This window comes from Gymnogyps californianus, chromosome 7, assembly GCF_018139145.2.
Source record: "Gymnogyps californianus isolate 813 chromosome 7, ASM1813914v2, whole genome shotgun sequence".
NCBI classification, from domain to species: domain Eukaryota; kingdom Metazoa; phylum Chordata; class Aves; order Accipitriformes; family Cathartidae; genus Gymnogyps; species Gymnogyps californianus.
The window spans coordinates 4,876,981-4,897,924 of NC_059477.1; the positions used below are offsets into that span (position 1 = coordinate 4,876,981).

The 20,944-nt window shown below is 41.0% G+C and overlaps 1 protein-coding gene across 7 annotated transcripts in view; it reads left to right on the forward strand.

Annotated features, from left to right (window-relative positions):
* The window catches only part of IKZF2 (IKAROS family zinc finger 2), a 111,774-nt gene extending 91,280 nt beyond the window's left edge, over positions 1 to 20,494 (forward strand). For 6 of the 7 annotated variants that reach the window (XM_050899749.1, XM_050899750.1, XM_050899753.1 and 3 more), the window contains 3 exons: positions 5,735 to 5,872; positions 13,217 to 13,360; positions 19,323 to 20,494. In XM_050899749.1, the coding sequence (XP_050755706.1) occupies positions 5,735 to 5,872; positions 13,217 to 13,360; positions 19,323 to 20,047 (1,007 nt within the window). In that variant the 3' untranslated portion in view covers positions 20,048 to 20,494. The remainder of the gene's footprint in view (positions 1 to 5,734; positions 5,873 to 13,216; positions 13,361 to 19,322) is intronic. The other variant, XM_050899755.1, reaches the window with a different exon arrangement.
* Positions 20,495 to 20,944: the final 450 nt, after the last annotated feature.

Sequence of the window (20,944 nt, forward strand, 5' to 3'; positions counted from 1 at the left end):
CTGCCTCGGCCCTCCCTGGCTCTGACAATTGCTTCCTCGGCTCGAGGAATCTGGAGGTGGAAAGGACCGCAGCAGCTATTATATCCACCTTTTTGTGACTATTGCACACTCTCTTTTTTTGTCCTGTGTGGTGTTAAATGTCACCAAGCTCAAGGGCATTTTACATTTCCCTGGGCTGACCATTTCGTGGCTTGAAAGGACACCATGCCTGCAAATTGCCTCATATGCCACCTATTTTTTTTCTGATTTGATTTTCTTATTCCTGCTTGATCCTCTACTCTGCGCCATCCTAAATATCTCCTCCCGCTCTTTAATGTTCACTCCCATATCTAATAAAATCACAGTGTATTATTAAGTCCTTAATTTCTCAGTGGAGATACGGGCCGTATTTTTCTGTGTCTACCTACTTGTGTGAGCTTCACCAAATTAGCCTCTGTGCATCTCGCAAAGTGCATGAATTCATTTACATGCTGTGAAGAAGGGAATTATTACCTTAATCATACGTATGAATAATTGAAGCACAGGAAATCAGAATAACTTGCCTGCAGTCACACAATTTGTAGCGTAACTAAGAGTTGAACCCTATGCTCCCTAGTCCCAACCCAGGGCCTTAACTGTATTTCCTACCTCTGTGTTAAAACTGATCTTACTGTGATAAGTCCCGTTTGAGGCAAAGGGCTGCTTTGTGGTAGGCACTGTGTAACTGCAGAACAGCTCCCCTCTCCCAGGCAGCTTCCAGTTTTAGGGAAGAAAGAAGAAATAATGAATTAATTCTGGTTATGATTGTGACAGACGATTCTGCAACCTCACTGATAGCTGTGAGTATCAGCCCAAAAGAACATTCGAACTTCTTCAGTGCTGCTTCAGAAAGCTTCAATTGGAGAGTACTGGGGTTTCCTCCAGCTCTGGGGTGCTAGGGGCCAAGTGGGAATTCAGATTTTACAGAAATAAGTCACGCTCGGTGCGCTGCTGTCAGAGGGACTTCCTCAGACTGAAAGTAGCTATGTCAGATGGCCACTTAATTCAGAACTCTTGGCTGGCTTCCCTTCCAAGGCCCTGATGGGGCAATAATGCAAAAATAATAAAAGTCTGGTACAAAGCTCAGTGCAAAGTCTCTAGTCCTTGGATTGGGCTGACATATGTCACACAGCCATAGTAATGCCCTTTCCTGTATGAGCTGTCGCAGGGACTCGGGACGTGGGCAGGTGGACGGGAAGGAGTTCTGCTCTGCGCTGCTGCAGAGGAGAATGTGGTACCTGAAATAGGGAAATGTGGGAGTAGTTAATCCTGACTGCTGAAACCTGTGCATGTTTTGTCATTGGTCTTAATGGAGGCAGGATTTTAGCTCAGTGAAGTGTATTGTTGCTCTTAACCTGTTCTGTAAGCCTTTCTCATGTTATATGCTTATGGCAAGGTATTACCTGGGATGCCTTGTTATCTCCCTTTGCCTCACTTTATATTCTGCTATGCACTCCCATCTCTTTTGAGAACAAAATGCTGTGCGAACGCCTTACGGGCTCTTTCTCTTTCACTGACCTTTTTTTATGACTCTAAAGAAGTTTCCCTAGGCCCAAGTCTGCTTTCTGTCTTGAATATTGACCTTAGAGTTACACCATCTCATTGTCGCTGCACGCAGACTTCTCAGCTATCAAAGTTCACCCACAGGACTCAAAGTATTCCTAACTCAGAAACACTTTGCCTTTTATGTCCTCCTCCTCTTCCCCCTCCTCCCTCCACATAAGCATTTTAATTTCACAAGCAAACTCTGTTTCTCTGTGAATTTTGATGAGTGGTTTACCTGTTTCATGGTAAAAATTGTACTTCAAATTTAAATGTCTTTTTCACTGTGACTGTCATAATATTTTCCATTTGAGGCTGAGACTCCACTGTGGGTTTTCTGTGCCACATTGTCATCTGTACGAATCTGAGCTTAAATGCGTGGAAATTCTGACATTTCAGTAAGAAATATAAAGTGTTTTTTTATGTTCTTCAAGTTAGCTGTTTCATAGGTATGGCCGCTGGGTTTTGCCCAGTGCCCTGGTCTTTCCCAGTTCAACAACAGATCGAAGATTTGTCAAGATTTTGGGCTTGTTTGCATTCACTGTATTGTGTCATTTCTATGAGAATGAGTGATGGTAATTTTTTATCTGATTGCTTACCCTGAAAAGGTGATAAAGGAATAATTACCCCAAACCAGGGATTTCCAAACTGACTTTGTTTGGGTGCTGCTACCATTGGCAGCAGTGGTTACATACAATGCCTGATGTGGTGTCCGTGTACAATGGTCTTCAGTGAGGATCTCGGAGAAGGCAGCTTCATACCAAGCAAGCTGAGCCAAACTTTGAGTGGCTTCACGGTGGAAATGGCTCCATGGTGGAAACAGCTGCTTTTAGTGGGGGCTTGGAGAGGGTTTTGGTAGGCTATAGCGCTGTTGAACTCTTTGCCTTCAAGTCAATGGCCTATAGACCAAGACTACTCATGCCCAGTAGTGCAAGCCATGTGTTTTGGGGGCAAATTTTGACTATTAACGTTTACCTACTATACAGTATTTGACAAAGGCTGAAATCTCTCTTGGCAGTCATGTGGTTTCATACGGTGGTTTGTTATGTGGAACAAAGTATGCTGTTGAGATCATCACTGGAATTGAATTCTCTAGTACACTTTTACAGCTTTCTATTGGGTAATACGAAATATGGAAAAATGTACACCCACTGGCAACGTTCACGTCCACAAATATATATATTTTGTCATTAGTTACTTTGAGAATACGAGGGGAAATTTGCAGCTATTTCAATGACTTGACATTTGTCACAATGACAAGGTTTCTAAAATCCAGACCGTAATTGCTACCTTGGCTAGTTGCACCTCTTACCAAATAGGTTGTGAGAATTGCTGGCGACACGAACTGCTGCTATCAGAACTGATTCTGTTGTGGTCTGACCTGATCAATTGCGCTGCAACCCAAGTCACAGTCACTTTGTGTAATTTTATAGTATAAATCAGATTTTACACGTGTGGGGCTATGATGTGATTGCATCTGTAGAGCAGCGGGGACAGAATTTGGAAATGAACCCAAAGGAGTTGTGTTTAGTCCTACTCAACTGGAGCTCACAAACTTTGTTCTTCACGGTTGTGTCTGAGCAGCTTCCAGTTGTGTTTTAGGCAACATGACTAACATTTGTCACATGTTGTTTATTCTCTTATCTTCTCCCCAGAGGAAAGAGCATGTGTGCTGGAGTATTTCTTTCCTTGGGGAGTTACGTTCCTCAAATCCCATATTGCCTGTAGAAATCGTGCCTTTATCATTAGCTTTTATCATCTCTATGAACCTTGAAATTTGATGGAATTTGGGTAGCTGACTATCCTAGATAACATTGGAAAAGCTCAGCCTTGTTGTGTGTGAATAGTTTCTGAAATTGTTGCAATGCAGGGAGCAACCATTTGAAGAGGTGTAATACAAACTTTTTTTTGATTGTTGAATCAATTTTTTTTTTTTTGTATTGTGAGCTTGTAGCAGAATATATTTCTCTGTGCTAAATGGTAATATATTTAATTAATTGTAGCTACCTCTTGAATAGCTGAAAGCAATCATCCCTTTCCCTTGTGTCTTACAGTTTATCTAAGTTGCTTGATAACCTGGTGTAGCCAGACTGGGTTGGACTAATTCAGCACGGCTTCAGCTCGGTTAACTTAACCCCTTCAATTGCATTGGATTTTTTTTATTAGACACCGAGTTAGCTTCCAATAAAGGGGTCAGACTGACAGACATTGATGCCATCTAGATGCATGATGAAGCATTGTAATGGTGACGATAAAAGTCTTTCCATCCTCGGGAGCTCCCAGTGTGTTTTCCTAAAGGTGCTTCCAGAATGAGATGGCTGGTTTATGTTTAAGAGCTGAGGCTTGATCCAGATCATTCACATCAAGGGCAATTACTCTGGGGACGATGATGAGCCTCACGCTTGGCCTCCACTGAGATTTCCAGTACCAGCGCCAGTTATGGCAACACTGTAAGCTAGTGAGCAAAATAAAATAAAGACCACAACAACTGTTTGATCTAAGACACAATACTTTCCTGAGGATAAGCCTTATCTCTAAATAAAGAGAAATAAATCCACAGTTTTGACACTTATTAAAAGCAGCTTTTTTTTCCCCAGTGGAAAACTTGGTTGTGTCACTGAACTGCGCACACAGACAAACTTCTTGAGAAAAACAGAAAATTTCTGCAAGGGTGTTCATTTCATCAAATCCCTTTTTTCTGAGAGGAAAACATTTGAAACTTTTTGACCGGCTCTGATACTAGAGACACAGGCTTTTTCGTCTTCCATCATATGGGTGATGTGGGGCACACACTGGGCTATGTGCTAGTCCTGCAGAGGCCCCGGAGAATTTCCCTGACTCTGGGTCTTTCATATTTAGGGCTTCAGCCCCAATGCAAGGAGCCCTCTGCCCAGCTTCTTGTTGGCTACGGGTGTCCTCCCCGCCATTTCCCCTGCATTTTCCCATCCCAGTGATGACGGTGCATTTTGGCTGCAATTAGTACAGCTTGGATTTCATTAAGTAAATGACCGTGAAAAGCTTTCAATATTGGGACAAACCCAGTAGAAGCATGTATATTATCCAACAGAGGATGTTCTCAATTTCTTTGGCCAGAAACTAACATTCTTACCTAAGTTTTTCAAAACTCTGGAAGAAGTTTCACCTTCCCCATCCCTCAGCCATCTCTGAAAATCGCAGCCGATGGTGTTTTACTAGACTTGCAGTACTGACTTAATAGCTCTTTAGTTATTAGAGAATAAGGATTCGTGTTCTACAAGTTTAAATTATATTAAAAGCCTTTATTAGCACGGCTTGGCGAAATACACTTCTGGCTAGCTTTCTGGCCTTGGGTTAGGCCATTCTTGTGGTTTCTTAATGACATGCTACGAAAAGGATATACTTTATGAGAATCTGGTGCCAGGTTTTGCATGTATTAAGAGGCATTTGCCATTTGTTCATAATGCTGCTGAGTGAAATAAAAAAATTTAAAAAGTTGGAGTTATGTCTTGCGTTCATCTGGCTTGATTTTCATTGTACATGGCCTTTTATATTTTTTATATATATATATATTTATATTATATATATTTTAATATTATCCAGTCTCTGTGAATTACTGGTGGCAGCTCAGTTCTGGCATGTAACAGTGCTGTTACCAAAGTTACTTTCTGTTGTCTTTCCTTTTCCAACCTTCCCTTAGTAATTTTGGCAAAGTTTTGTCAATGAAAGAAGAACTCGTCTGGGCTACGTAATGGGTTTCCCCACAGTTGTTGGGAGCCGAATTAGGCCACTGGGGCAGCTCGTTTTTGCAAAGGCAACTGTTCATGCCATGGGGAAAATGTCTCAGAAGTTTCTTTCCCACGAGACTTGGTGACACACAGGCAGTGCTGGGGTGTGATTCAGCTGTTTGGTTTGTTTTCCCCTCTTGTCTGTTTATTTGCTTTGCGACCAACAAGTCCGCCTCTTTTTCCTTCTGCTGATACTGCGCGTTAGTGTGAAAAACGGATGAGGTGAAGTACCCGGCGGGTGGGAGGAGGTGTGTTCAGTGGGAAAATGGGGCTGGGAAAAAGGTCTGGGACTTGAGTAACCTTTCTTAGGTGTCTTTCCATTGCAAGAGTTGTTTGTTGCAAAGGTGTGATTTTTGATAGCGAAAGTGGGTTGCAGTGGATTTGAACTGATGCTCTCGTTCTTTCCGCAGTGGGGAAGCCTCACAAGTGCAACTACTGTGGCCGGAGCTACAAGCAGCGCAGTTCGCTGGAGGAGCACAAGGAACGCTGCCACAACTATCTGCAGAATGTCAGTATGGAGGCTGCCGGGCAGGTCATGAGTCACCATGGTAGGTGGAAACCGCCTTTTGAGGTCTCTTGGACTTGGAGCATCTCTTGCGGGTTTTTTTCCATCTGTTTTTCTTCCTTCCTTTCAGCTTTGCATCACTTCCATCTTATAGATTGCTTATACTCAGATAGGCAGGAGGAGAAAAGATGGGCTAAAATCTTCACTCTCTCCAATTTAACAGCACTGGTTTTGCTAATTTTTTAAGTCAGTATTTCACTTTTTAGTGTGTATAAATATGCAGAGATGAAAATAAAGCAGTCACCTGTGCAAAGTTACCCTAAGAATGAACTAAGCCTTGTTTAAAGTGTATGATTCCCCTCCCCTTCCTTTCTGATAGTGACTGATAATTATAAGAGATAAGGATGGTGTAGGTATTCAGAAGTCATTATTTCTACTCCCTGTAATATTATCTTATATCACCAAAAAAGGGAGGGATAGATATAAAAATCTCCAGAGCAGAATGGAATTCAACAGTGTTGATGAAAGTAATTATAACCAAAAAAAATGTTGATATGCATTTACATGTGTTAGTATTAATATGTTAACTAACACTGCATGTGTTAATATACATAAAGACTGAAGATTGCCAAAAAGATTGTTGAAAGCAAGAAATGTCAAACTCCGTGAATTTGTTTTCAAAAATTTCTGTAGCTATTAGTATGGATAATGAGCATAACGTCTCAGACTGCAGGGTTGTAGGCTTATCTGTAGCACTAAATACTAAATGTTAGCTGTCCAAAAATTGTTATAATTTCATTCAAAATTAGCGTTTCAGACACTCTTCTAAAACTGAACATCTTTTAATTTTTAAAAGTTGTATTTAGATGTTTATACTTGAAGTATTTAAAATTTCTTACTAATCAGAAAATATAAAAATTATCCATTTTCCATTTTGATTAAAAATTACCATATACCTAAGAATACCAAAAAGTTAGATTGTAGGTAAATGAAAAGACAAAAGAACATTTCCTCTTTTTTTCCATTTTGCTTTTCATTGTTGAGTGGAGTCATATAGCTTCATCTGGAAATTAATTATGTAAAAGTTCTGAAAGGTCACTTCTAAAAACCTAAAAATACAAGCTGAAATAAAATCTATTCAGCATTTCTAATATGGGCTATTTTTTGGTGAAAGAAATCACCAAAAATTTTTAAGAGTACTTTTCCATGAACAATTTAGTCCTATAAAGGCATTCAAAATGTATTTAATACATATCGGCGAAATGTTCATACAGCTCTATTAAGTAATTACTATCTTTGTAGACAGCCTGGAGACTAAAATCAACATTTAAAATGTAACGGATGACTTCAAAGACATTGAAGTTAGTGATTATCTGCTTTAGGCCTGACTTTATGCTTGTAAAAGTCAGTGGAAAGACTGATTTCAGGGCTTTGCTATTTGCAGGTACCTGTTGTGTGCTTGGTCTGGTAGATGGAGCGCTTAGTTGATAGTAGGATTTTAACCGCTGACTCCATTCCCAGCAAAATACATGCTCTTCACTCTACAAGGGTGTGCTTGTCTTATTAACCAGCTGGGTGATGATTTCAGTCAGCCTTTCCTTAGGGGAGTAACAGTAGGCTGATGTAGTTATGACAGCCAGGATGTTCCAGAGATCACGTTGTGGAGGATCTTCCCAAATTCCACTCAACTTCTGGGTTTATTATTCAGTTATTTATTAAAATTGGGTTTACTCTCATTGATAGTGTACTTCTGAGGAAATCTAAAGCTGTTTTTAAGCTGCTTAATGCTATGACAAGAAGGGTAAGTCCTTAACCTTGTCTACCCAAAGAAGCTGGAATGGTTGACCTTGCATTGATTTTTTTTCTACCAACTCAAGTTAAACCAGTGCAAACCCCATGTGGACAGTTCTTTTATTTACAGCCTGAATGAGTTTGCTTGGGCTTAAAATAGAAATGTTCACACAACCACTTCACTTTTCTCAACAAAATTAGCTTAAAACAGCACTTTGAATTCAACTAGTGCCTCTTTCTCCTCTTGGCAAATACGTCTAAGTCTCCCCTGGTGAATGTTTAAGGGGATGTTTGATCTACTGTCTTCGTTTAGCTGTTTAGTGAGAGCACAGGAAGGACAGGCAGCGACAGGGAGCTCCAAATTCAGCTGCGACCAGTAATAAATCTCACCTCGCATACCAGCATCACTCCCACCCGTGAAGCTCAGCATGGGAGTGAGGGTCATGAGCACCAACTTGTAGAGGTCTGCAGCAAAGTCCTTTCTCCTGGGACTATAAAGACACCAGGGAAGAGTATACAAATGATTACTCAGCTTAAAGTTAGGTCTTAGTCTAACCCTGAAAAATGTATTGATTTTCTTCTCTCCCATGTCACACATGGCAAAGATATTCCTGAGGATGAGCGAGTGTACGCTTTGCAGATTTTGATCATTGGTTTATTTTGCATCACATTGGGGTTAAGTTTTCCTGACTCTCTTTCCAAATACTTTTAAAGTATTTTGTTCTTGCTGAGTGTTTTGAAGCCTCTGACTGCATTTTGGTGTGACTCCTGGTCACAATTTCACCATTATGCGCAGAATAGGTAGAGGTGGGGATTTTCTTATCCCTACCGGCATCCTGCTTTAAGGACGCAAGCAGCTGTGCTGGCTCTCAACCAATATGGCCAACGTTTAACATTGGTCTAAATTATTTCTGCAGAGATGAATTGTTCCAGAAAACCGGAGGCAGCCCCTAGAGAGTTTGGATTTTTTTCAAGCATTGTGCTCAAGTTGATCAGTTTATAGGCTTGCTACAGACCTCTACTTGGGTGCTTACGCCATGGCCTGATGAGGCCTTTAATTTCAATTATCTTTGTCTTGCAGATGGCTAGATCACCTGACTAAAGCCACAAGGGGAAGTGAGAGGAGGGGAAGGAGGGCTAGTTTCCGTGTGTGGGTAGGAATGTACAAGTCTCCGGGTCTCTCTCCATCTTCTTGCAGGGTGCCAGTTGCTTGCTGAGCTGCCCCTCCTTGTGGCTAGGTCCTGTTCCCCGCTCAGCATGATAGCTGCTGCAAGAGAGCTCCCATGACTTTGTTGTTGGCAATTTTTGGCTAAGCAGCGCTGGCCCTGGAGGTAGAAATTAGTCCGCGGTCTCCTAGCGAGCGGTGTGTTGGGGGTGACAAAAGTGACAGTCTCTGAATGCCAAGAACATGACCTTTGTGGGAACAAACAGGGAGAAATGTTAAATGCTAGCTATGGTTTATACCCAGTTATATGTTCTTCTCCATCTCTACAAAGCAAAAAGTCCAGGGAAATTCTTAAAGTGGAGTGGAGAAGGATACTCTTTTTAGGAGAAGGAGAAAGAAGCCTAGCTCTAGGCTGTGCGAGGCTTGAAGGCCAGCTCCACATAAAACATGCAGTGGCCTTGTGTCCTTCCCTCTTACATAGTTGCTTAAAACATCGTTAAAATGCCGGTCCCACAGAAGACTTCATGCCAGGGTCCATGGGAATATTTCCTGTCACTTCTCTGCGCACACTTTTTTTTTTAAATAGCAATATTGTGAGCTTAGGAAAGGAAATTGAGGTTGATGGAGTAATACTAATTTATACCAGCTGAGACTTAGCCCAGTGTCTGTTGTCTGCACACAAAAGTATTTATCAGCAAAACGCACACTGGGTAATTTTTTTACTTCTTTTTTTCCCCTATTCTTTCCTCACTGGAACAGCATAAACTTTTTTAATAGTATGTGTGGTTTCTTACAAATTAAGAAGCAAAAACTAAAAGATAGCCACTTTGAGCACTATGATTGAAAACCCAATGTCTTCAGGAAAATAAAGTCTTTGTTCTGAAGACCATCCATGTTTGTGTATTGAGAGTTTGGGCTTAGAAACAACATTTGGTGTTAACTGCAGTTGAGGACATTAATGGTGTCAGAGGTGGTGAATGTTTGCATGGGCAATCCAGGAGCACACCCTGGTAGCTGATGAAGAACATGAACAGAAACATACTAAAATGTGAGCTTTTAGAATTAAAAAGCCTTCCTGAGCTGAGACCATAGGTTCACAGCCTAAAATGAATTGCTGTATCAAAGCTAGTTATAACATGTCAGCTGTTCTTCGGTAGCTCCCACTACCAAGGGAATGAAGTACAATGAAATACAACAAAAAGGGAATTGCATTTACCGCAGAGTAAATGTGTACACATGAGCTTCTACCACAGAGCAGCTGATTTGTGATAACTGTTGGTTGTGTGTGATCAGTTTGCTATTCCCCTTTTTTATTTTGTTTTTGAGGAAAAAACAAATTATGCAGGCTGGGCTATTTGTCCTTTATTTGTATATTTTTAAATTGAAATGAAAATTAATGTATCTAGAATTGACAATGTGATCTTTAGCTTAACCCTTTGGGTTTCTAAAATGTGACATCTCACCTGTTTGGTTCGGTCTTGCATGCAATTTAAATGGTTTCAGAAACTAGACTATTTCCATCTCTCCCTTCTGCCAGGAAATCTACATAACAAAACACATTCCGGTAACTTATTCCCATCGTAACACAAATATTGGCGTGATTCAGTGATTCTGTTGCAAAAGAGCCATGCTCCGGATTATAGAGTTGAGTTCTGAGGTGGGAAAAAGAGCTTGCAGCATGAAAGATAGCAAAAAAAATGCTTTTATTGGTGATGATTTTACTTTTAAAAGGAGTCCAAGCAGAATTTTTGCCTGACTTAGAGAAGAGCAGATGTCTTTTTTAGCACTATTCATTTTTCATGGAAGAAAGGTTTCAAATTCCATCTAGGAAATTTTACACACATATGCCCAACAGTAGAATTATTTAATTATTACTTAATTGTTTTAAGACATACAAATGTCACTACATTTGGGGCTTAATCAGATGGCTGTGAAAGTAATCAGGAGGTTTTCAACTGATTTTGTGGGCAAGTACAGTCCTACAAAGCCAGCATAACTTTAGGAAGCCTTGCTCGGAGGGCTTTAGAGCCCTCTGCACCTCCCTAGGTCCCCACCACCAGCCTCGTGTGTCCTGTCCACCAACGGCTGGAAATTCTTGAAGTGGCACTCACATGCAAACCTGGCCCATTGCAGTGATGATGGGTATTGCCGCTGAGCAGGGATCCAGGGTTTCACACAGAGTGTGTGTGCATGTGCATGCATACGCTGATTTTTTGTAAGCCAAAAGGACAGTCGGATGCCAGTTCCCAGTGAAAATCAACAGACATAATCTTTGCTTTCTTCCAAAATCTCCTTGGTAAATACTTGAGTAGAACTAGTGCAGATAGCTCCTGACCAAGCACGGTATTTAAATAACCTTAAAAATTTAGCCTTAGCTATTAAAGTATTCCAGACCTCCCAGTCTGCACTGGGCATTAATTAGGTCCCTTGAACACTGCATCCCCTTTTTGTTGCAACATTAGATTCATTTCATATTTATGCTTTTTCTTCCTCTCTTTCACTGATGCCAGCAGGACTGCCTTGTAAATGAGAAACCATTGTGTTTCTCAGGGGGAGCATCCTGTACAAATAAAAAAGCAGCAGAGTAAATCATTTTATAGCATATGGTAGATTCTAAGCCTCAAAGTACTCAGCTTTCCATAGCAGCAGAGGCACAAATGGAATCAAATGAATAAATTGCCATGTTTTCTTATTATGAATGTCTGAATTGAGAAGTTCACCTGAACAGATACTCTGTTTTGTAATTGCCTGATATTTGCTCTTCCTTGCTAGAAAGAAGGCAAAGACAAGGCTTTTATCACCCCATTTTTCATATATTATGTGCTAGCAAACAGCTGCATGTTTAAGAACAGGGGAGTGATTATTCCATATTAGGATCCTGAAGGTAGTAAAGTTACACGGGAGGAAAGGAGGCTGGTGGTGTTCATTTATGGCACAGTCTCAGGGAGAAGGTGTCTGTGACATGAAAGGCTGCTATGGTGAGATACTAGAGGAGGACTAGCAGAAGACAGGGGTTTTGGTCCTTCTCTGCTACCGCTGCAATACCACCTGTGACTTCACTGGAAGATTTATCTAATACAGAGAATGCAATGGGTTGCTCACAGTTTACAAATTGTAGGAACTCTGTGCAAGATCATCCCAGTTTCTACTTCTCTGCCATCCATTCTTCTCCTCAAATAATTTTTTACACCTCAACCATCCCATTAGCACATGGACTAATGGCTGATCCTTCTCAAGTTTCTCTTGCCACCTTCTGAACATGAATGTGGGCAATTAGGCCATGTACTAAATTCATGGCAGCAGAGCAAAGCTACACGTGGGATCACACTTGACATACATTGCAAATGACTCGGACTCTCTGGGCCTGATCCACAGCATGGTACCGTTGACCCTTCTTGGTGTTTATAAGAGGATGCTCAACAAAAACAGAGTACTTTGTAGGTATTTAGTGAATAGCTATGTCAGCAAGTGACATAAAACCCTATGCGAGTCGGTTACTACGCTGGTCGGAAGCCCGTGGAATTCCTATACTTCTTTTGCTCTAGCACCTTGTTCCCTAACCCAACAAGTGACAAAGAGTGAAATGAGTAAAGAGAGAAGGGGTCATTGATTTCTTGTTATTGTCTCAAAGACAATGTATGAGCGTTCCCCTAACATAGTTAGCACAGGAGTGGTCCCTGCTGATCCCAAAAAGTGGGAAGACAGATACAGAAGGCTTGCATTCACAGGTGGTTAGGGCTGTGTTTGAAGGGATAAAATATTAATCAAAAAAATCAATAGTTTCTGTGACTGATTCTGAAGGGAGTTTCCATATGATTTTAATCCTGTAATTCCAGTACAGTGTTTGTTGATTTTACAGTCTTGCATATAGAGAGAGGAAACGCACTTTAACAAACAGATCCTTCATTTGGGAAGCCGTTGTCTTGGGAAATGTGCAGCCAGGCTCAGGAAACACAAGTCATCAATGCCCTGTATGTTTTTTAGTCATTGAGATTAGTGTGAAAAGAAAATAAGAACGGTAAGCATGCCATATGATAAGCATGAAGTTAAGGGAATACACAAAGAATGATAACTAAGAAGTTACATTGGCAACAGGTGACCATATTGAAAGGAGAATAACAGAAAATGTCATCTACAGAGTGAGTTTTCAAGTGTCCCCTCCTCACTGGGGATCTTGAGTATACAGAATAAAACAAGTCCTTTAGTAAATGCTTAACGTTGGGCTTCTGCTAAATAAGATGGTCCCAAACAGAGGCATTTTGTAAATGTGGCTCTGCTTAAAGATGATTGCTATCTTGTTGCCCAGTGTGTTCTTGCACCTTGCTTTATTTTGTGTTGCGCTTGTTGCGCAATCAGCAGGCCCAAATGATTTGTGTTGTCTGTGAAGTGTAGACCAGACTTGTCTGATACGATTTTCTTGGTTTTATGTAGTACCTCCTATGGAAGATTGTAAGGAACAAGAGCCTGTGATGGACAACAATATTTCTCTGGTGCCTTTTGAGAGACCTGCTGTTATAGAGAAGCTGACAAGCAACATGGGAAAGCGTAAAAGCTCCACCCCACAGAAGTTTGTGGGTAAGCTTGAAATACGCCTTTTATTATTTTTAGTGCGTAGGTATAGGTTACTTGTAATTTGTAATAGCCAAAAGAACAAGGGGAAAAGTAGCGCTCTCAGAACTTGGTTGTGATGGGGAGGGACAACAATGGAGTTGGTTAAATCACAGCAAGAAATCCTGAAAATTATTGAATTAATTTTACCAACCCAGAGAATTCAAAAGTGAGGTCCTCAGAATCATGAAAATGGCTTAGAAAATCTTGAGATTTTTACTGTGCCTTAAGGCTGTTTTGGTTTTTTTTAACTTTTCTCTGGCCCTTTTGAGATTTAGACTTGTCATCCTTCCCTCTCCTTGCCCCAGCAAATGAAAACTAAGACTCTCATATAATTATCTGTCTCCATGTATGTGTGTGTTAAAAAAAAACAACAACAAACAACACCAAAACAAAACCAAACAAAAAACAAGTATCTTAAGACTTGTAACGTGTATTAAATTCTTGAGAGTTGGGAACAACTGGTCTGATAATACTGGCATGAGGAAGTAAAATCACATCACTTCTGTTGGAAGAAGTGCTTGCTCCAAGTGCAGCGTTCTGCACACAATAAACTTATTAACGCATGAATATAAAACAGCATTGAATGACTTTTGATTACCAAATTTAGAATCCTAGGCCCAGAATTCATATTTTGCTTTGTATCTTGACATCTTAAAATTGTTCACCTTGTAACCAGAGACAGTATGGGGAATTTTACTTGGTTTGAGCAGTAGCTTAAAGCTTCTTTTTACTGCTACTGAGGCAATGCTAAACTTAGGAAGGGAGCTGGGACAGAGAATTATTTGGGGTAAGTGTATGCTGCTAGACTCCAAAGTCATGTAATATGCGTTTTCCACACTCACTCCCTGGCAGGACAGTTGTACAGATTTTAAGGGCATCATATAATCATTCTGCCTACACTGAGGACACTTACGGAGGGAGGATCAGAGGACTGTAAGCAATTAACACAGCCATTTAGAAAAGTCATTGCCCCTCAGCTAAATGCAGATTCAGATGGATTTGTTAAATCACCACTAAAGGTGGTTTTAAGCTAACCCACATGGTTTTGAATAGTAGGGGGCTAGCAGCATGCAGCAGCTCACCCGGGGGGCACTGACACACTGACCTGGCTGCTCCCAGTCATCTGACCATTCCCAAATATCGGTGCGAAGCCAAGGTTAGGTCAGGAACAATCCGACCCACAGGAGGAACGCTGGGAGGCATCAGTATTTCCTGTATTGTTATTAGTCCTTCTGAGATAAAAGCTTAAGTCTTAGACTGTTGTCTTTAAGAGTGGTCTGAAATGAATTACTGTATAGCTGATAAGAACTGGAGGATTTATACTCTGATTTAATTTACTGCTGTGACAACAGTTGGGGTTGAAGAGGGTGGAAATGGGAGCAGGACTCTCTACTGACAAGCCAAATACAGCTTTATGAGATTGTAAACATGGCCCCATCATAGTAGGTTTCCCTAGTGTTGTCTCAGCAAGTGCTGTACGTTCTTGCAGGTTGTGATCAACAGTGAAATAGTTAACCATGCTGACACTTAAACTGGTGTGTCTAGACCTCAGAAATATTACAGCCACAAAAGGAAGAAGGGCAGTTCACACCTCTCGGTCTTTTTTCCCCCCAGGTTGTCCACAGACTTGAACACAATTGTGTCTGCAATACCTCTCAGAGGGTAACTTTGCAGGGGCTAGAGACTTTATCAGAGAGGGCTGGAGACCTTACTCCCTTCCCTTAAATTCTGGTGTACCCATGCCTGCTCTCAAAGCAGTGTAGTTTACTGACTATAAGTATACCTCGCAACTGAGGCAACCCACTTTTTGGATGGTACAAATTGAATCCATTTTTGGAAGCTGTAGATTATGGTCTCTTTTTTACACCAGAAAGGTTATTTTACTTGGCCACTTATGTGCAATTGACCATATGTTGTTATTGTCTTTGAAGGCAAATTTACTGATTGGAAATCCTTGCCTGAGATATGCTATAGCAGATTATTATTCTCTTCAGTAGGATGTACTACTTTGTTGTTAGATAAACCTGTTTCTTCTATAGGTGTAACAGATCATTTTGGTATTCCATTTTTCTGGGGCTAGGAATTCAGGGTTTCATGTGACATGCAGCTTTTTATCCAGATCCAGCTGTAGGGAAAAAGTGTCCTCTTTCATATTTACTGTAGCTTATTTTTCTGCCTTTTCTATCTTTCACGGCATCGCAGTGTTTGAACTGAAAAACAGCAGTCTCCGCTTTGCTACTTTTCTTTTTTTCACCATGACCTTACTTTTCTTCCCGTTTTCTCCCCAATGAAATATTGTTCAACTCTATCAGGAAGAACTTGTAATGGTTCTCTTGCTTGCAGGAAATTTTCCTGTGCATACTGCAAGTGTGGCACCTGTCCAAAACAACTTAATGGTGTTTATGAGAAGGTCATGTAAGCATAAGCTAAAATCTTTGCATGCTACATCTATCAATGCTTTACTGCTCTTTCTGATCAGCAATCTCCAAGGGACCTTGGTTATGGACCGCAGTCTTTACTCTGGCTGAAATTTCGGGAGGAAAGGAAGCAGCATACAGCAAATAGAGTTAATTTCTGAGTGAGAGACTTGGTTATGTATCTGCTATTGAGGTACTAGTCTTACCAAACCTGTTGAAATAGTGGAGGCAGAAAGCATAACTTATGATGCGCAGGAGTCTGAGTACTTCTTTTTGCTTCTCCTTCAATGAAGGGAGAAGCAGACACTAGTGAAATTGAAAGCAACCATCTTCAAGCTGATCACATGAAGCAGATTCATGTGTTTTCAGTTTGAATGTGGTGCTTACTCTCACAGAGTGTCACTGAGGTTAAGAACTGGTAGGATACAAAAAGAGACATTTCTGTGGCTTACGATAAGACCACGGTTGTTATAGTAAGAATTAAAAATACACAGGCATCTCGGAACAGATGAAGATCAACCAGCTTTAAAATTAGAGTTAACTTCTAGTTAATGCGGGTCAAGAAGAAGTTTACCCAGTGGTAAATTCTGTAACTGCTTTCTCCAAGATTTCTTGCAGCTTTCTCCCAAGTGTCCAGCATTGCAGTTGCTTTAGATACTTGACGAGATGGACTACAGGTATCACAGGACAGCTGTGTCTATGTGCTTTGATCTAGCTTCAAATACCTGTTTTGAGGTTTTTTTGAATGTCATACAATAAGATGACCACAGTGAAGAATGTTTCTTCTTTTACTTCACTGATGTAGGGCAAGAATAAATAGAATTTGAGCATAATTTTGCATGAAAATTCAAAATGATGAATCTGATTAGTTAGTTTTAAGTACAGATTTGGCTAAAGAGGAATTAAAATTGAAAACCATGTTGGACTGGTTTGTTAATATTTCTTCTGAGCTCTGTTTTACGCCCTCTCCTCCTCATGTTATAATTTATTTTACGTTTTTATGTCACACTCCATTTCTAAGGCTCTGACACCTTTGGAACCAGTTCATAATTAAAGGAATTACTAATTCAGGTCACTGCCAATTTATAGTTTTCTCTACTCTGCTGTCTGTGGTGGAGTAACTAAATGTGGAAGATAAAAGGAATCAAAGTAAGGTTTGCGTCATTCATCCAAGTAGTCCATAAAGGATAGGTATTATTTCTTGATCTATATAGCCTACAAAGGACTGACAGTGTGCTTGGAGGCTGGATCAGACTCTCGCCAGATCCAGTTCTTTATTCAAACACAGGAACGATACAGGTAGCCAGAGCAGGTGACAGGGACCAATGGACTTTTCCATTTTCATTTCTTTCTTCCCACCGTGCCAAAGACACCACGTGCATCCTGGAGCTGTCCTCCAGTCCCGCTTTGGCCCCACCTGGGAAGGAGCTGCTCAGTTTCAAGTGAGGCTGGAGCCACCTCCCATTACGGAGTTGTCCATCCTATCAGCGGCAGGACAGCCATCACAGACAACAAGACTGCCAGCCCATGGCAGAAACACTGAAAAGAGGATGTTTGATGGCATAAATCATCCTTAGGTCATGTTAGATTACAAAGGCCATCCTTGTAGCACCGTTTGCTTCTTCCTTCCCTATTTTTCTCCAAATGTCTAACGTGTAACAAAGGAACAGTTTTCTACGGTATGCTTTCTTTCGGTAAGCTGTAAGCGTAACACAGCCGGCTGTAGGGAAACGTAATGAGGTACATGAACGTGGTGTCTAATCAGAAGCATGTGAGCAGTGCTGCTGAAGAGAGTAGGAATATTCACGTGCTTCACTTCAGACTTGCATTTAATTACCTTGCTAATCAGGGCTAAGTTCCCAACCAAAAGTGATGCATCATCTCCAAGGATAACCTGATTGTTCCATAGGTAATGTAAAATTATTTCTCTCTTTATGCATCACTTTAAGATAAGCCGCTCTAAGTGGAATGAATTATTATAGTCAAAAATAAAATGCTGAGTGATAGCTATGTTGAAATGTACTAATGCTATTTGGAAGAGATTTGGGATTACAGTTCTGTTTCTTTCTTATGGTGGTTTATACACGTTTTGTTCCAAGCTATTTTGGCAAAAGGTGATAGAAGATTCTTGAGTTCTTTAATTCTTGGATAGCCAAACCAGTTGTATGTAGTGACTCCTTGAATTTATTAGCTTATACTATTGAAGACAAGTCTGGTTTTATGTACCGAGGCAGTGAAAAGTAACAAAGACAATGAAAACCAACAAAAATTATTTATCAGACTTTGTAAAATCAGCTTTAAAAGTTAACTGTCAACAACTAGCTAATATTTGTGTGTATGAAAACATATGAGCATGTATATCTTGTATCTTACACGTATAGTTATACATATAACCTTTTCTATTTAAAAAGAAGAGTTATTATATGAACTTTCCTTGTACTGACACTCTAAAGCCATCACTGGAAAAGCAGTGCTGCTGAGCTGAGCCCTGATGTAAGTAGTGGTAAATTTGTTAACTTCAAAGGAGAGCTGTGATACGTAACATGCCCTGTGACTAGCATAATTTACCAGCACGTGGTTCTGGTTTCGCATATCTGTAATGCCATTGATTTAAAAAGGTTACAAGGATGTGAATTTGGATTCACATAGTGATGAATCAGCCAGCTTCATCATCATTATGTATTTATTTATCCTGTGTCAATGAAAGTTGCTTTTGCCTTTTACCAAATGAAACTAAGCTATACATGCGGTTTCTCTATTTTGTTGTCTTGCCTAAATAGACACGGGGAGGGGGGGGCATCTTTTTTTTCTCAGTCCAAAACATTGGGATAGGGTATTTTTTTTTTTTTTTTTGAGGGGGCGAACTACAAAGATACTATAGCCTGAACGCGAGATGGCAGGTCAGCCCCTAGTGCTCCTGTTACTTGCTCCATTCTGTGGCCACGTGCAGTCATTTTATATTTTTTCTGCTGGTTGAAGGATTTACATATTGTGGCTCTAAAGGTGCCACCATACCAGCCCCCTGTACCTGTTGCTTAGATTTCTCGCTATGCAACCCTGTTGTAAGGTATGTATGAGGCACCTCAGAGTGCAGGAGACATGTAGTACTGCCTCCTTTAATTTTGGGAGAGTATGTCTAATGGTATAAACCAGCGGAGCTTCATTGACCTCAGTGGTTCAATGGCATTTTCTACCGGTTAACATGTATTTCCTAACGTGAAGCATGAGCACAGTCAGGCCCAGTGGCAGGTTTGGAATTCGTCTGGAGGTCGCTGCAGCCACATGCATCACCTGGAATAAAAAAAAGCTGTTGGTGAGGTTGCTGTTTTACCCGTCTCAGGACAGAAAGTTTGTAGGAGGTCAGTAAACAAGTAGAAGGAGGCTAACTTTGGACTCTGGAACGAATTTCACCCCAAGTCAGGGGTTTTCTATCCCTTCCCACCCCTTTTACAGTGAAACCTTGGAGTGATTACGTTGATTTTTCTCATTCATTTGCTCTTGTCCCTTAGGTGAAAAGCTCATGAGATTTGGCTATCCAGATATTCCCTTTGATATGAACCTAACCTATGAGAAGGAGGCTGAGCTGATGCAGTCTCACATGATGGACCAAGCCATCAACAATGCAATCACCTACCTTGGAGCTGAGGCACTTCACCCTCTGATGCAGCACACACCAAGCACAATTGCAGAGGTGGCCCCGGTCATCAGCTCAGCTTACGCTCAGGTCTATCATCCTAACAGGATAGAAAGGCCCATTAGCAGGGAAACAGCTGACAGTCATGAGAACAACATGGATGGCCCCATCTCCCTCATCAGACCAAAGAGTCGAACCCAGGATAGAGAGGGCTCCCCCAGCAATAGCTGCCTGGATTCTACTGACTCAGAGAGCAGCCACGAAGACCGCCAGTCCTACCAAGGAAACTCTGCCTTAAATCCCAAGAGAAAGCCAAGCCCGGCTTATATGAAGGAGGACGCCAAGGCTTTGGATGCCACAAAAGCTTCTAAGGGCTCTTTAAAGGATATCTACAAGGTCATCAACGGAGAAGGGGAGCAGATTAGGGCTTTCAAGTGCGAGCACTGTCGCGTCCTTTTCCTGGACCATGTCATGTACACCATCCACATGGGCTGCCACGGCTACCGGGACCCGCTAGAGTGCAACATCTGTGGCTACCGAAGCCAGGACCGCTATGAGTTCTCATCGCACATAGTCCGAGGGGAGCACACATTCCACTAGGCCTTCTCATCCAAAGGGGACTTGTATGAAGTAGAAGAACTGCACATGAAGAAATACTGCACTTACAATCCCACTTTTCCTCAGACATTGAGACGCCTATTTTGTTGTTGTTGCTGTTGTTGTTGTTGCTGTTGTTTAATTATTATTATTAACCTTATTTTTTGTGGACCCAACCTCATTTGCTCTGCCCAGCTTAAGAATGGAAAGAAGGAAGGGAAGGGATAAAAGAGGGGTTTGTTGTTGCCGTCACTTTTTGGTGAGTGACCCGCCTCGCTTTCTGTGGGAATTGAAAGGCAGTCCATTTCTGTCTCAATCAGCTGTATGTCATGTCCTGTTTTGCGATATCGCTCAACCCTGCTAGGTGCTTTAAAGTCCCGATGAGATGCCACTCATTTACAATTTCAGATGAATAGGTAGAAACATTTCAGAGGAGAGCCTTTTTCAACCGTGTGGATACGGTGCGGGGTTTCAGTGGCTGGAGGAGAGGGGGGGAACTTTATTCTGCAGAAAGAACAATTATTTTTAAAGCAAAACTGTTAGGGATTTGGGAGCATGAATCAAAGTTGATATTCCTTTCAAAATTACTTTCTAGAGTGAGCTGTTTTCCTGGGTTCAGTGTGTATTGCCCCCTAGAATGTAAAAAAAAAAGAAAAAAAAAAGAAAAAAAAAAAGAAATGTATGTCTTAACACTGTACCACATTACAGCAGTTTTAGTTTCATAAGTCTGAGGGCCTTCTGTGGTAAGTCTGAGGCTTTGCATTTTTATTTTCCTTAACTTATGAAGCACCTTTTTTAGAATTGTTGATTTGCTGTTACTCCATGCCTATGTGTTGACTCACTGGCTTCTTAGAGACCCTTGGGAGCCTTACGTATTTAGTTGCACCCTATGTTTTAAGA